Raw genomic sequence first — 13143 nt, forward strand, 5'->3', positions numbered from 1 at the left:
TCCTTTGGCAGTTAAAACACAGGTGATGATGACATCTCTGGAAGGCCTGAAAGGAATGTCAGACAATACCACCAGCGTGTTGTGACAACTTATTTAATCCGAACAACCTGAAGAGTTATCCATTACTACAAAAGTCCTTAGTTGCTAAGACCTTTATATTCATTCTGTCACTGAAAAACTGTTTTCTAAGGTGGGTACTATGAGCTTAAATGTACAAATGAGGTAACTGAAGTCTTATAGTTTTAATAATTTCCTTGCACAGCTCTTCCTACAGTTCTAAATTTAAAACAAGTATGTTCAAAGAAATACTTTTTTTCACTTTGTGGAGAGCAGGATCAATAAAATGGCATTGGTCCGATCAACATAGGATAAAGCGGAGTCCCTCATGTCGATCGAGAAGGCTGTCAGTCAGCCAGGACACTTTGGTTCAAGAGGGAAACTACCTAAGTCAGAACAGACACATCTGGCAAAGAGACACACCTCAGGTACCTGCACAGGTGGGCAGAAGAGTCACATATGCAGAGCAGGACCACTCATAGATAGGCTCCTGGAAAAATTCCTCACTTGCCACCAGGGGTGCCAAGACACTTAACAAAAGACCCAGAAGAGTGGAGTGCACCACTTTCAAAATAGAACTGAGGCAGGCTCCAGACCACTGCTGAGCCAGCTGAGCTCCGCACACCAGAGTGCTGCCTCCTGCCATGCTGATCTCCCTTGGCATAGGCTGCTGGAGGCTCTGCCCTGCTGGACTGAAGACTTGTCTTCCCTGCAGCCCACCTGGCTCCTGAGATCCTTCCTTGCAGGATACAGACAACTCCTTTGCCCATCATGCTGTCTCCCAAACCTGCAGACTGAGACTCAGAGACTCAGGTTCATTATCCTCCATCGATTATTCTGTGTGTGTGTGTGTGTGTGTGTTGTATTTCTTAGGTTGTTAGAGTGTGAGGAGGATATTAATATATGTCGATGTTCTACTTTGAGTGAAGCTGCATTCAATAAAAGCTGAGTAAATAGCATAGTTACTGAGTGTGACTCTTATCTATCTGTTGGTGCCAGGCTGCTCAGCAGACAGCTAGCCGAGCAGTTGCCTGGCTGATTTACAAGGAAAGACTGTATCATGAACATATGCTTGTGACACACTTCCTCATATTTCTTCCTCTCTTTCTTTCAAGGTACTTTCTTGTACCCTTTGTCTGCAGTATTCCATTTGCAATGGGTCTGGCTAACTGCTCTTCCTTCATTCCACAGCCCCTTCCTTCCCATCCCTCTACCCATACTTTCTGCTTGTATTTCTTGTTCCAACAATGTGTTAAACAACATCTCAAAGTCAGAAACAGTTATTCCTGAAGTCAGTTTCCTACCCAACACTATGCCTGCAGACAGCACAGTGACATCTGAGTGGTTAGCACACTCTTTAGTCTCCCAGCAAAACATGTTCACTGCCTCCTCTGAAGTATTGCATAAAGTAGAGATCCATTCAGCCCGAGTTAGAAGAGGCTGCCATCTTCTGGTAAAGATGCTGTGGTGACCGTTGCTAAGTGTCTCCTACTCACGGCAAGATAAGCTTGAGAGGAAAGAAGTCTGTCAAGGCTTGAAGCCTCCAAGGTAAACCCTATAGAGTCCCTCTCTCTTGTCTTTTGTATCCATTAACAGTGTCACCCAGTAGGCCACTGAGGATGTCTGCAAAATTTCGTGCTTGGTTGCTATGTAGAAATTCTGAACAGCCAGCTCTACAGATGGCTTTCTCTTGATGGTTACTTTGGTGCCATGGTGCAAATTGTTAGATGTAATTACATAGTTATTTATTTGGAAGAAGGTGTGCATGGGCACACGTACATACAGACGTACACCCCTTAGATATGTTAAATCCAAGTGGCTGCACCCAATTTCGGCTGCCAGCTCCAGCAGCGAGGGATGGTGTGGACACACCTGAGGTATGGAATTTGGGGAGTGAGTTTCTGCATAAACTCAGGGGGACAGTTTCAGTTAATGACCTTCTAGTGGCAGCCAGGTTCTGATTCCCAGCTCCTCAGATTGCTGGCTGTGCGTCCTTGGGCAAGTTACTGTAACTTCTCTGATGCTCAGCTTCCTCGTCTCTCACATGGAAAAGATCATAACAGAATCTTCCTCACCTGTTCATTTGGATGTTGTGAGAACTAAATCAGGTAACATGAGTAGGATACTTAGAACGTACATTGAAAGCTAGATAAGTGGACTTAACTGGTGGGTCCTTAGAAAGTCTACATTTCCTTTATTAAGAAAAACACTGAATTAATATTTTAGAACATAATTTACTTTACCTGAAAGCTAAAAATTCTCCCTGATTATATATATATATTTATTTTAAGTCAAGTTGAATAATGTGGTTAGAATAGGTTTCCTCCCTCTAGAACTGCTCTGGAGTTTCTCTGTATGAGACTCTAGTTCTTGTGAATGTATTTCTCATAAGGCACGGTGGCATCAGGCTGGACCAAATGTTCATTCATTTAATAAACATATATTAGCTGAGTGCCCAACATATGACAGACACTGAGCTAGGCACTGGAGTTAGAATGATGAGACGTGGGGAAAATCAGGGCTCAGAGGAGTAAGTAGAATGAGAAGGGAAGGAGGGAATTCAGAGTAACATTCATCAAAGTAGGACATGTGGGCTGCAATTCAGTCTGGAAAAAGAGCAAAAATGACCTAGATGGAGCTTGAGGAGGACTGTGTTTCAGGAGGAGGGAAATAGTACTGAGAAAAGTTCAGGATGTTTGGGAGCTTGACACTTGACAGGACTGGAAGAAATAAACAAGGCTGGACTGAGCTTTGAGATCAGGAGGGACGAGGAATGAAGTGGAAGAAACACGAGGTAAAAAAAACAGAATGAGGTTTTGAGAATTCAGCGTATCAAAATTAGAGTGATGGATACAATAACATATCAAAATCTTAAAAAATAGTGGATATATTGATATAGACACTTAAATATTTACAAAAGACCTTTTAGAACATCTAGTCTGATAAATCAAATCCTTACCTGAAGCTTGGTTAAGAATATGAGGATGGACCTGGCTGGTATAGTTCAGAGGACTGAGTGCAGGCTGCAAACCAAAAGGTCACCAGTCTGATCCCCAGTCAGGGCACATGCCTGGGTTGCAGGCCAGGTCCCCAGTGGGGGAGCACATGAGAGGCAACCACACACTGATGTTTCTCTCCCTCTCTTTCTCCTTCCCTTCCCTCTCTCTAAAATTAAATAAATAAAATATTTTAAAAACAGAATGTGAGCATATTACATGTACATGTGTATGTAAATACATATTTACATAGATACTTGCATTTAATAGAAATATAAGTACAAAGGTAATTATATTAAACATATATTTATTATGTTTTTAAAGTATACACACCTACATAAACCTATAGTCAGACATAAAACTAAATGAAAATATAAATTGACTCAAAATTTAAACTATTTTAAAATTGTATTAATATAAATGATGAACAACATCGAGTATAATTTTGTGCTCTGGGATGTGAATTTCAAAAAGAAGTTTTATATGACTGTTGCTAGATATACCAGGAGAGACCAACAAAAATGGTGGTGACCTAATATTTCTTAACTTGTTTCATTTCTCTTTTCAAACAGTTTATTAGTTCAGGATCTCTGTTGTAGCCGGGAGAAAACCCACAAGAGTATTGGTAAGTGGCAGTTCTTTCTCTTTTTCTATGATCACAAGAGTAGAAATTTTACCGATTAATAATAGGAGAGTAGCACTGGCTGGGGTGGCTCAGTGGGCTGAGTGCTGGCCTGCGAACCAAAGGGTTGTGGGTTCGATTCCCCGTCAGGGCACATGCCTGTCATTGCCAGCCAGGCCTCCAGTTGGGGGCATGTGAGAGGTAACTGACTGATTGATGTTTCTCTCTTTCTCCCCTCATTCCCCTCTCTCTAAAAGTAAACGAATAAAGTTGTTTTAAAAAGTTTTTAAGAAATAATAGGAGAGTAGAAGTTGATGAGTGTGAGACGCTGAGTCTCTTTAATGCTCAGTAAAATTAATTTTCTTAAGGCACTCATATGGTAGATCATCAGAAAATCACATATTTTGTGAATACGATGGTTACTATAAATATTCGAGAATCTGAAACTTAGAAAAAAAGTTTCTTGATTTTTGTGTTGTTAAATTTGAACAATTCTAATTATTCTGAGTGTACATTCTCCCATCACTAGTTCCACAACCAAAAGCCAAAAATTCTATCTTTAGTGATCCATTAAACAATTACTAAGTCTCTATTATGTGTTCCCATTAAATTGTCCACCCATTTAGACTACTTTCCTGGTCCATTCCTCTCCCTCTCTCCTAGATGGCTATTTCTTCTTTATATTCTATCCTCAAATACCAATCCCTTTTCTCTCATCTTTACTCTCTCAGGTGATGACCTGGCTTCCTATTCTGACATACTCAAGGCATCAAAAGAGAATTTTCAGATCCCTCTCTAACATCTCCTTCATGGACCAGATCTGTACCGATATATTTTTCCACTCTAACTTTTTACCATCAGTGACTTCTCTGTGATTTTCTCCAAAGCCAATACCCCTCCTTGAATCCTAGCTTCTGTTCCTTCCCCACCACACAAGTGTATTACTCCAGTTCTCTTTCTCCTAGACCTTCTTAATCAGCCTATAAGCATCCAGTTACTTCTCTCAAAAGAAAAAAAAAAGTCTCAACCTTATTTTCTCTTGAGAGCTACAGTTTGCTTTTCCTTTTGTAGCTAAAACTCTTAAAGCGGGGGTGTCAAACTCATTTTCACTGGGGGCCACATCAGCCTTGCGGTTGCCTTCAAAGGGCTGGATATAATGCTAGGACTGTGTAAGTGTAACCATCCCTTAACTAAGGTCAAGGAGCTCCGTGTTGCCCCAGGGTAGAAACAAGGCACTGAGCTGGATAAAAAAAGGTGGAGGGCCAGATTCAGCCTGTGAGCCTTGTGCTCGCAACCTGTGCCATAAAGGAATTATCTTAACTTTGCAATTTTTATCTACCCAGTTTCAATGAAACGCACTCCAATAGGCTTTTTGTTCTCCCCTATCACACCCCCATCAGATTTCTACATTGGTAATGGAGAGGTCAGTTCTCAATGCTTCTGAAAATGGCCCCTTGAGCTGCACCTAGCACACAGCTGGTCACTTAGTCCTTCCAATAACGTCTTCACTCGGCTTCCAGGACATCTTCATTGAATGGTTTTCCTCTTGTCTCTTTAGTCTCTCCTCTTCAATCTCCTTTCCTACTTCCTTTTCTTCTCTTTGACCTGTTAATGTTGGGGTGCCCCAGAGCCCAACGCTTTGTCACCTTCTCTACTCGCTCCACTGGCGATTGCATTCATCCTCATGAGATGGCAAACCAACACGGTCCGCTGTCTGTTCACTCTCCATCTTCATTTCCTGATGCTGTTTCCGGTCCCCTCTGCCCACCTTGCCCCTTGCTTCCCTGGAACACGCCTGGGACGCTGTGGCCTCAGGGCTCTGAACAGACTGTTTCCGGGACTACAAGGACGTCCCTCCAGATACGCTGGGGGCCAACTCCCTCAGCTCTTCAATGCCTCTCCCCACCGGTCCTTCCTGATGAGTGTCACAAACCTCCCCGCCTCTCTCTGGTTTCCATATCCTCCTGACTCCACTCTAGCATCCCACAGCACTTAATTACTTTAAAAAAATACTACATAATTTACCTATTAGTATAATTACTTTGTTGTTGTTGTTGTGATTGCTGCTAAGCATATAAACTCCTTGAGGGTAGGGAATCTTTGTTCATTGACTTTTGCCCAGTGTCTAGGATATTGCTGGTTGTGTAAACAATGTTTAATGATACTTATTTAAATGAATTGTAGGCAAAGGAAGGAAGTATGTGCTGTCTACATTAACTGAAAATTCTGACTGCTTTCTGGATGGAAAACAACTGTGGGACCAATGTTGCCGGCGCTACAATCACTATAGAAGGCTTTGCTTTTCTCTCAACAAACTTAATGACTGGCATCCTGTTATTCAAGAGTTGTCAGTCTGCATCATCACAGGACTTATGCATTTACCAGGGTGTCTCATCAATCATATGTATTTAAAAAGTTATATTTCATTATAAATATTGCAAACTATCTAAAATGTAGGCTTACCATCTTGCCTTGATTTGAATCTTTGCTCTGCTATTCATTAGCTCTGTAAAGAAGGGCACATTAGATAACCTCTCTGTGTTTCAATTTTCTCATCTTTGAAATGATAGTATCAATCTCACAGGGTTGGTACAAGGATTAAATAAATTAATATGTGACAAACAATTAAAATAGTGCTTACCACAGTGAATTATATTAGTATTAATATTATTACTACTACTAAAATCCCCAGAGAGTTTAAATTGAAAAAAATTTTGTTTCACATCTTGCTTTTTTAAAACCAACTTGGAAGATTTGTAAGTTCCTCTGTGGTCTGGGATTTTTCCAACAATGACTCGTTGAAGTTTTGGATTACTTCACTTTTAAATTTGGTTGTGGAATTTTCAAAGGAAAAGGTCTTTAGTGATCTTTCCAAATTCTATTTTTTTTTGTATTTGTATTTAGGCATCCTCTCTCTTCTGAGATCAACATAGAAATTAAGATATTTTTTCAATTTGTTCATTTTCCCCATGATGATTTGTAAACTATTATTTACCTACTCACTTCTAATCCTCCAGTTTTTTAAATTGGGCTTCTAAGAGGCTGGCAATCTGTTGGTCACTTAGAGTTATTGGCTCTGGGACTTTGAGTTCTTCTTGAGCCATCCTTTGGGCTGTTTGTGCCTGTTAAGTAGCAGGAACGGAGCCCTACGTTTTCACCAGAGCAGGGCAACTCAGTCGCTGGGTTGTGATGTTGTATGTGGGGGTGGGGTCAAAGAGGGACAATGGCTTCCCTCTGGCGCCCGCCTCCGCGACCCCCACCAGCACCGCAGCCACCACTGTCACCAGGGCCACGCGCCCCGCTCCACTGCATGCGAGTGTGCCACCGCTGTCAGCCCTCCACCACTGGGTTCGCCCTCTGGGGCCTGCGTGGTCCGTCTCACTGCGCGCGAATGCGTGACCTTGGTCAGTCTGCCCCGCACCCCGACTAGGTCCGGGCTGCCTGCGCTCCTAGGTCTGTCCTTCCAGACCCAGCTCCGCTGCTGGTTCTGCCTCTCTTACCGTCCCCGTTGAACGGTTCGTAGCTGTTGGACTTCCCTATAGTTTGGTTTTCTGGTCTCTGGGTGTGTCTTTGTTCTCCAAAACTTTTCTTGTATCCAAACTTGGTTGTGGGAGAAGGCACGGTGTTTCCACCTATGCCTCCATCTTGGTGGAAGTCCTGTAATCCTCCAGTTTTTTGATGCTATTCATGGTAGTTTGTGTCTTCATTTTCTTTTTATATTTTTCATGACTCAGTTCATATTTATATGGTTCTGATTTTTCCATGGATTCTATGGTATTTTCTTTCCAGCGCAATTTTGTATTTGCTTTTTTCTAGGTGCTTCAATAATAAGAGAAGGACCACTAATCCGGTACTTTTTTTGTTTAATATTTTTGCTTAGTGTTTTAGTTGTTAGGAATAGTGTAAATGCCCAAACCATTATGAAGTGCTATTAATGAAATTGTGGAGGGGTGATATTCGTCCATTTAAAAAAAACCTTCCTCCTCACCTTCTTCGTTTGCTGCTACTCCAACTGGGAGATGTTAGTGGCTGGGTCAGAATTTTGCCTCGGTAGCGTCTTCCCCCCATGCCTGCTTCACCTGATACAGAAACACAACATCTCTCTTTCTCCAGGAACTAGGTTTCCGTGTTTTCAGACCAACATTGTGTCTCTTACAGAGTGTTAGTGTGTGGCTGTGTTTTAAAACTAACTTACAGTTTCCTTTGTTCTATTCTGTGGGAGGGAAATATTGTAGTTTGATTTTCTGCTGATGTTTTTTCTCTCTGAATGTTTCTACTGGGTCTGATATGAGGCATCATGTCCCCTAGGGCCTTGTGTTTTTAATGCCGATCTTTACCTTGATGGAATTGTGCATAACCGTCTCTGTCTCAGTCATGGGGTGCAAAGCAAACTGCTTTAGCTCAAGAGAGGTGGGTTTGTTTACATGAATAATTATCCTTATGGTCTGCCACCTTCCTCTGGGTTTTGAGGTCATCCCTGACTCCTGAGATCGAAAAGAAACATCTATGCAGTAATGGCTTGTGGGGTTCCTGGAGTAACAGATGGTACAAATGCTAGAGATGGAATGAGGGCTGGAAAAGAATTCTGATGTAAAACCTGCAGGAGGAAAGAGTGCACTTCATACTAAGAGCACACATTTTTTATACAGAAAGAATTGAATTATTATTTCCTTGTAGTTTGTCACTTTCTAGCTGTATACCCAGGAAAAAACCTCCCAATTCCTTTTAGATTATTTGGTAACTGTAAAATGAAACTGTTTTCATTCATTTCTGATGTTTGTGAAAGGACTATGCATATAGTACTTTAATTTAGCACAGTAATAATCAGTGAGTTAATATTATTGGTGATGGTCATGATGATAATAGAAAGGGACGGAAGGAGAGGCAGGTGATAAGCCTCTTCTCAGAGACTGATGTTGTTTTATTTTTCAGGCAACTTCCTCAACCCCCAGTTCTGTGGAATCGGGATCACATCCTCATTAAAGTGAATTTGAGCACAAGGAAATTCAACCTCAAATCTCCGCGAGTTAGAGTTCCAGCCAAGAACTCAAAAGAACATGAGCCTTGAAGCGCATTCCTACTATCATGGCACCTATCGTGAGAAACTTGGACACTTAACTCAATCCTTTCTGTTTTCACTCTAAACTTCATGCTTTTTCAGGCATTCCTGGCTTTGTAACTTCTGTGATCACCACTCCAAAGTTGTTCCCAGAAACTGGTACTCTTTCTTCTTACCTGACTATGCCATGGCCTTCTAAGGTTTAAAGAAGGCAGAGAGAATAATCTCTATCTCATGTTTTCTCGCTAAAATCCAGCCTCCATCTATCCAATGAAAAGAAAAGTCAGATTTTTTTTTTTTTACTACAAAAAATGCTTCTTGACTTTAGGTCCATCAGCATTGCAATCAGCATTGTGAAAACAGTCAAATGAAACAAATCAGTATCATCCTTAAGATAAATTTTAACTGTATTTGAGGTAAGGCAGTCAAACCTCAAGATTTTATTTCAGTTAGCTGTTGAGATGCATTCATGCATATCCTGATACAAAAAGAATGGTATAGATTGAGGGCTTTGAGAGCAAGATCAACATTTATTCTTCAAAGCATGGCGAGAAACTGCCAGAGACATAAAGAATAAGGGCTTTGAAGTCTCAGATGTGGGTTCAAATTCTGATACTGTCACTCATAACAGTATGTGTTATGTGTTATCTCATATAACAGTATGTGTTATCTCACAGATATGTGTTAATTTGAGCAAGTTATTTAACCTCTCTCACCTATTTTTCCTCATCTGTAAAATAAGTATAAAAGTATCAGTTACTATTTCAACAGTTTTTATGAGGGTGAAATAAAAGTAAAGCAAATGGGAAATAGCACCACACTCCTTGACAATGATCTTGCTGTTGTTGTTGGTCTTGTGCTGCTGTTAGGCTGAGGTGGGATGGTAGTCACATGTTCAGAAAAGATGACAGAAATCCTCGCTCTTCCACTGTGGGTCCCCCTTCACCCTCCAGCAACTTTAATGGCTTTCTTTCCTCTGAGATATATGGCTCCTGATTTATGAATCTACTGCTGAGTTATTTATATTTCTGATCTATAAATTAATTTTTCTCTCTTGACACTGAACTGAACCACAATGTCCATAAATTCATACCCACAAGTTACTCTTAGCTCTTTGTTTACCATATGTGCAAAGGTCTTTCTATAATCTCTATTAATTCTTACTTCTCCTTTTCAGAATATATGTGTGTATGCATGTGTGTGTATATATATATATATGTGTGTGTGTGTGTGTGTGTATACACACACACACACACACACACACACACACAGTCTATCCAGAAGGTATCCAGCCATGTAATATGAAAAATAGAGACATTTATTGAAGAAGATACAAGATACAAGAAACATTATACATAGGACAATGATGCCTCAGTCCCTTCAAAGTAGGTACCTTGGGACCTCACACATTTCTCCCAATTGCCCACAATTGGCTGCTCTGTCGTATTTTCCTGAATCTCATCAATGGACTGAAGTCTTCCCTCTCAAAGGTGATTTTAGTTTGGGGAAAATCCAGAACTCACAGGGCACCACATCTGGACTGGAGGGGCTGAGTCACCTGGGTGACTGGATGTTTTGCCAAAAAACTCTGCACGAGACGTGATGCATGAGCAGGTGCGGTGTTGTGATGCTGCTGCCAGTCACAACAACTGCTCATAGCTGCAGCCTTCTGAGTCACCCAAATAATCCCTGTGGAGGAATGATTAAGCTGAATGCGAAATTTGGTTCAGATTCATCGCTCTACTTGCTCAGTCATTTTGAATGCCACGGCCACACAGTGCACATGCTTACTCAATAGTGTCTACCACCCTCACTGAGTAGTATAGTGAAGTCATCATTGTTCACACATGTGCATTCCAATCCACTCTTCTTGGCTGCCAAGTTATATCAATGTCATGCAAACTGTTCTCATTATATTAACAATGCCTTAACTTTTTCCAGACAGATCTTGTATATACACTACTTTTTTAGTACATTCAACAATCATTTAGGGAGTGCCTACTATGTACCATGTACTATATTAGCAGTTTGGCATACATTAGAGAGTGATTTGGAGCAACTGGGTAGTCTGTATAAATCTTTCTCTTTGCATCTCTGAGGCTATATCAACGAAAAAACAAAGGTATTCTCTTCAAGTTTGGACTCAGCACTAAGCTTATTGGGGCCATCTGTCTTGTTCTGTGAACAATATTTTTCCATTACTGTGGAGCATTCAGAGTTTTGTATCAATCTCAGCCTCTCTCAGGGTTGGCACCTTAACCGTATTTATTGAACCCATAATTGCCTGTGGAGGGTGGGGAGAGAGGGAGAGAGGGAGAGAGGGGGAGAGAGAGAGAGAGAGATTTCCCTTTGGGAGTATCAGAAGATACCTCTTAAGAAATAGTGCACTTTCAGTGTGTAACATGCACATTTATGCATATTTATTTTGAGTAACTTGAGCATTCAGTTTGAGAAAACAATGGTTCAGATGCAATATGACAGCAAATTTCTTTTGAGTTTGGGGAAAACCCTTGGTTGTCAAAGAGGAAGCCAGATGGGGTTGTGGATGGACAGCAGGTGCTAATGCATTGTCAGAAGGAGGAAATGTATGTGGTGAGAGAGACACGTTAATGCAATGATCTCTTCCTTTCAGGCAGACGCGTGATTAAAATTCATCTTGATAATTTTGCTCCCGCAAAGAGAAAAAGCCGTTTTGTCATATGTCTCAATGTTCACTGTTGTGAAAGATGACAGAGCATGGCTGTAAGGACCCACAGTGTGGATGCAGAAGATGATACCCATCTCAGAAAGGGTAGGAGGGAGGTGCTGATTGGAGCTGGGTTACGAAGCAATTTGGAGATCATAAAATACGTCTCAGTTTCTGGTTTGCATTTTTCAAGTTTCTATTGAAAATTCTCATAAAATAGCATCATACCCAAACACTGAAGACCATCCTCCATTGGTTTCCTGTGTAAATCTCAAGTCTAATTTCTAATTATTTGCTGCCCACATAGTGAACTATTGTATACTCCCAGAAAACTTCATAAACAGGCATTTCTTCAGGTCTTTTTCCAACAGATGTGGTATAATTTCTCTGAGGGAGAGGGAAGGAAGTAAAATCTCCTGAAGCTATGATCTTGAGTCCTGACTCAAATATTCCTTTCTCTGGGAATCTCTTCCTTGAATTCTACATACTCCTTTTCAGGTAGAATTGGTATATCATTTGTATGTTCCAGCAGCCTCTGACATACTGGTAATATTATATAATTTACCTTTGTTCTATGCTGCTAGATTGTGAGCTGGACAAGGCCTGGGACCCTGGTTCTTATCTGTGTGTGCTCAGTGATACCAGCAGTACCTGACATGGTACATTGAGTCCTTTTTGGATGAATATATAAGTGAGTGAGGTTTATTTCTTAAGTACAATAACACATTGGTCAGGTCCAACAATTACTGAAAGCACAGTGGGAAGATAGCACGTGGGTTAATAAATTCTTATGTCCTCTTGTTCATATAATTATTTTAATTTCCCAAAGAATTAGGATTTTTATCACATCCCAGAGAAACAATCCAGATGATTAGTGGTACAATTTGTAGTATCTTACAGTTTAATGAAGAGGCATTCAAAGTTATATGTATAATTAAACTCAAATTAAAGTGTCCTGAGTCTCACCTGTAAGTCCACTTTATAGTAAAGTGGACCATAGTGGTCTAACTACTTATGCAATCAGAATGAACACATCAGTTAAGTTTTAACCTTAATTGTGGCATATGGCTCAGTCCAATGCTATTGAGACCTACTCATAGAATTTGCCGTCAAGTTCAAGTTCATGCCCCTCACTGTTTTCACTGTGCCATCCTTGTCATCACAAAAATCAAAGCAACAGACCATCAGTCTAATAATTTAGCAGACAATGGAGTCTTTAGTGCAAAGATATCTCAGCACTCTTGCATCAGGAATGGCTCACAGTAGGTAGAACTCTTCCTATCCAGTTCCCGAGACCATCGGTTTCAAAGAGCCATGTAAATAGTGTCCAAAAGAGGGGAAGAGAGAGAAAGATAATAACTATCCAAGTCAGAGATGAATTGAGAGATTCAGAGACTAAGACACATTCCTACTTGGAAAAAGTGCTTCAGCCTTAGCTTATGTGTGAATCTCAATATGTACTAAGTAGGAAAATAGGCCTTTCAAAGGTATAATTAGAGAACTTTCAGTGTAGAAATAGCTGAACTGGGACAAAAATAGAGAGAGTTCCAAAAGAGAATGACATCTCTTTCTGTTCTGCAGGGGTTTTTTTCCCTTCACCTTCTCAACTTCCATTAAACTCTTTCATCTTTAGAGTCTGTCCATCCTGATGGTCTCAGGAAGAGTCCTTCTCCAGGAGTCTCACCCTAGTTCCTCTTCAGTAGACTACTCAGTTTTTCTTCTC

General features: G+C 40.8%; 1 protein-coding gene across 1 annotated transcript; it reads left to right on the forward strand.

Moving 5' to 3' along the window:
* The first annotated feature begins 2830 nt into the window (after window positions 1-2830).
* On the forward strand, window positions 2831-8854 carry MS4A3 (membrane spanning 4-domains A3). The gene is made up of 6 exons (XM_037060597.1): window positions 2831-2851; window positions 3634-3673; window positions 5912-6008; window positions 7492-7525; window positions 7984-8085; window positions 8837-8854. The coding sequence occupies exons 1-6, from the start codon at window positions 2831-2833 to the stop codon at window positions 8852-8854; spliced, it is 312 nt and encodes a 103-aa protein (XP_036916492.1).
* The last annotated feature ends 4289 nt before the right edge of the window (window positions 8855-13143 follow it).

This window comes from Sturnira hondurensis, unplaced genomic scaffold (assembly GCF_014824575.4).
Source record: "Sturnira hondurensis isolate 20B ecotype Veracruz unplaced genomic scaffold, ASM1482457v3 Scaffold0011880, whole genome shotgun sequence".
NCBI classification, from domain to species: domain Eukaryota; kingdom Metazoa; phylum Chordata; class Mammalia; order Chiroptera; family Phyllostomidae; genus Sturnira; species Sturnira hondurensis.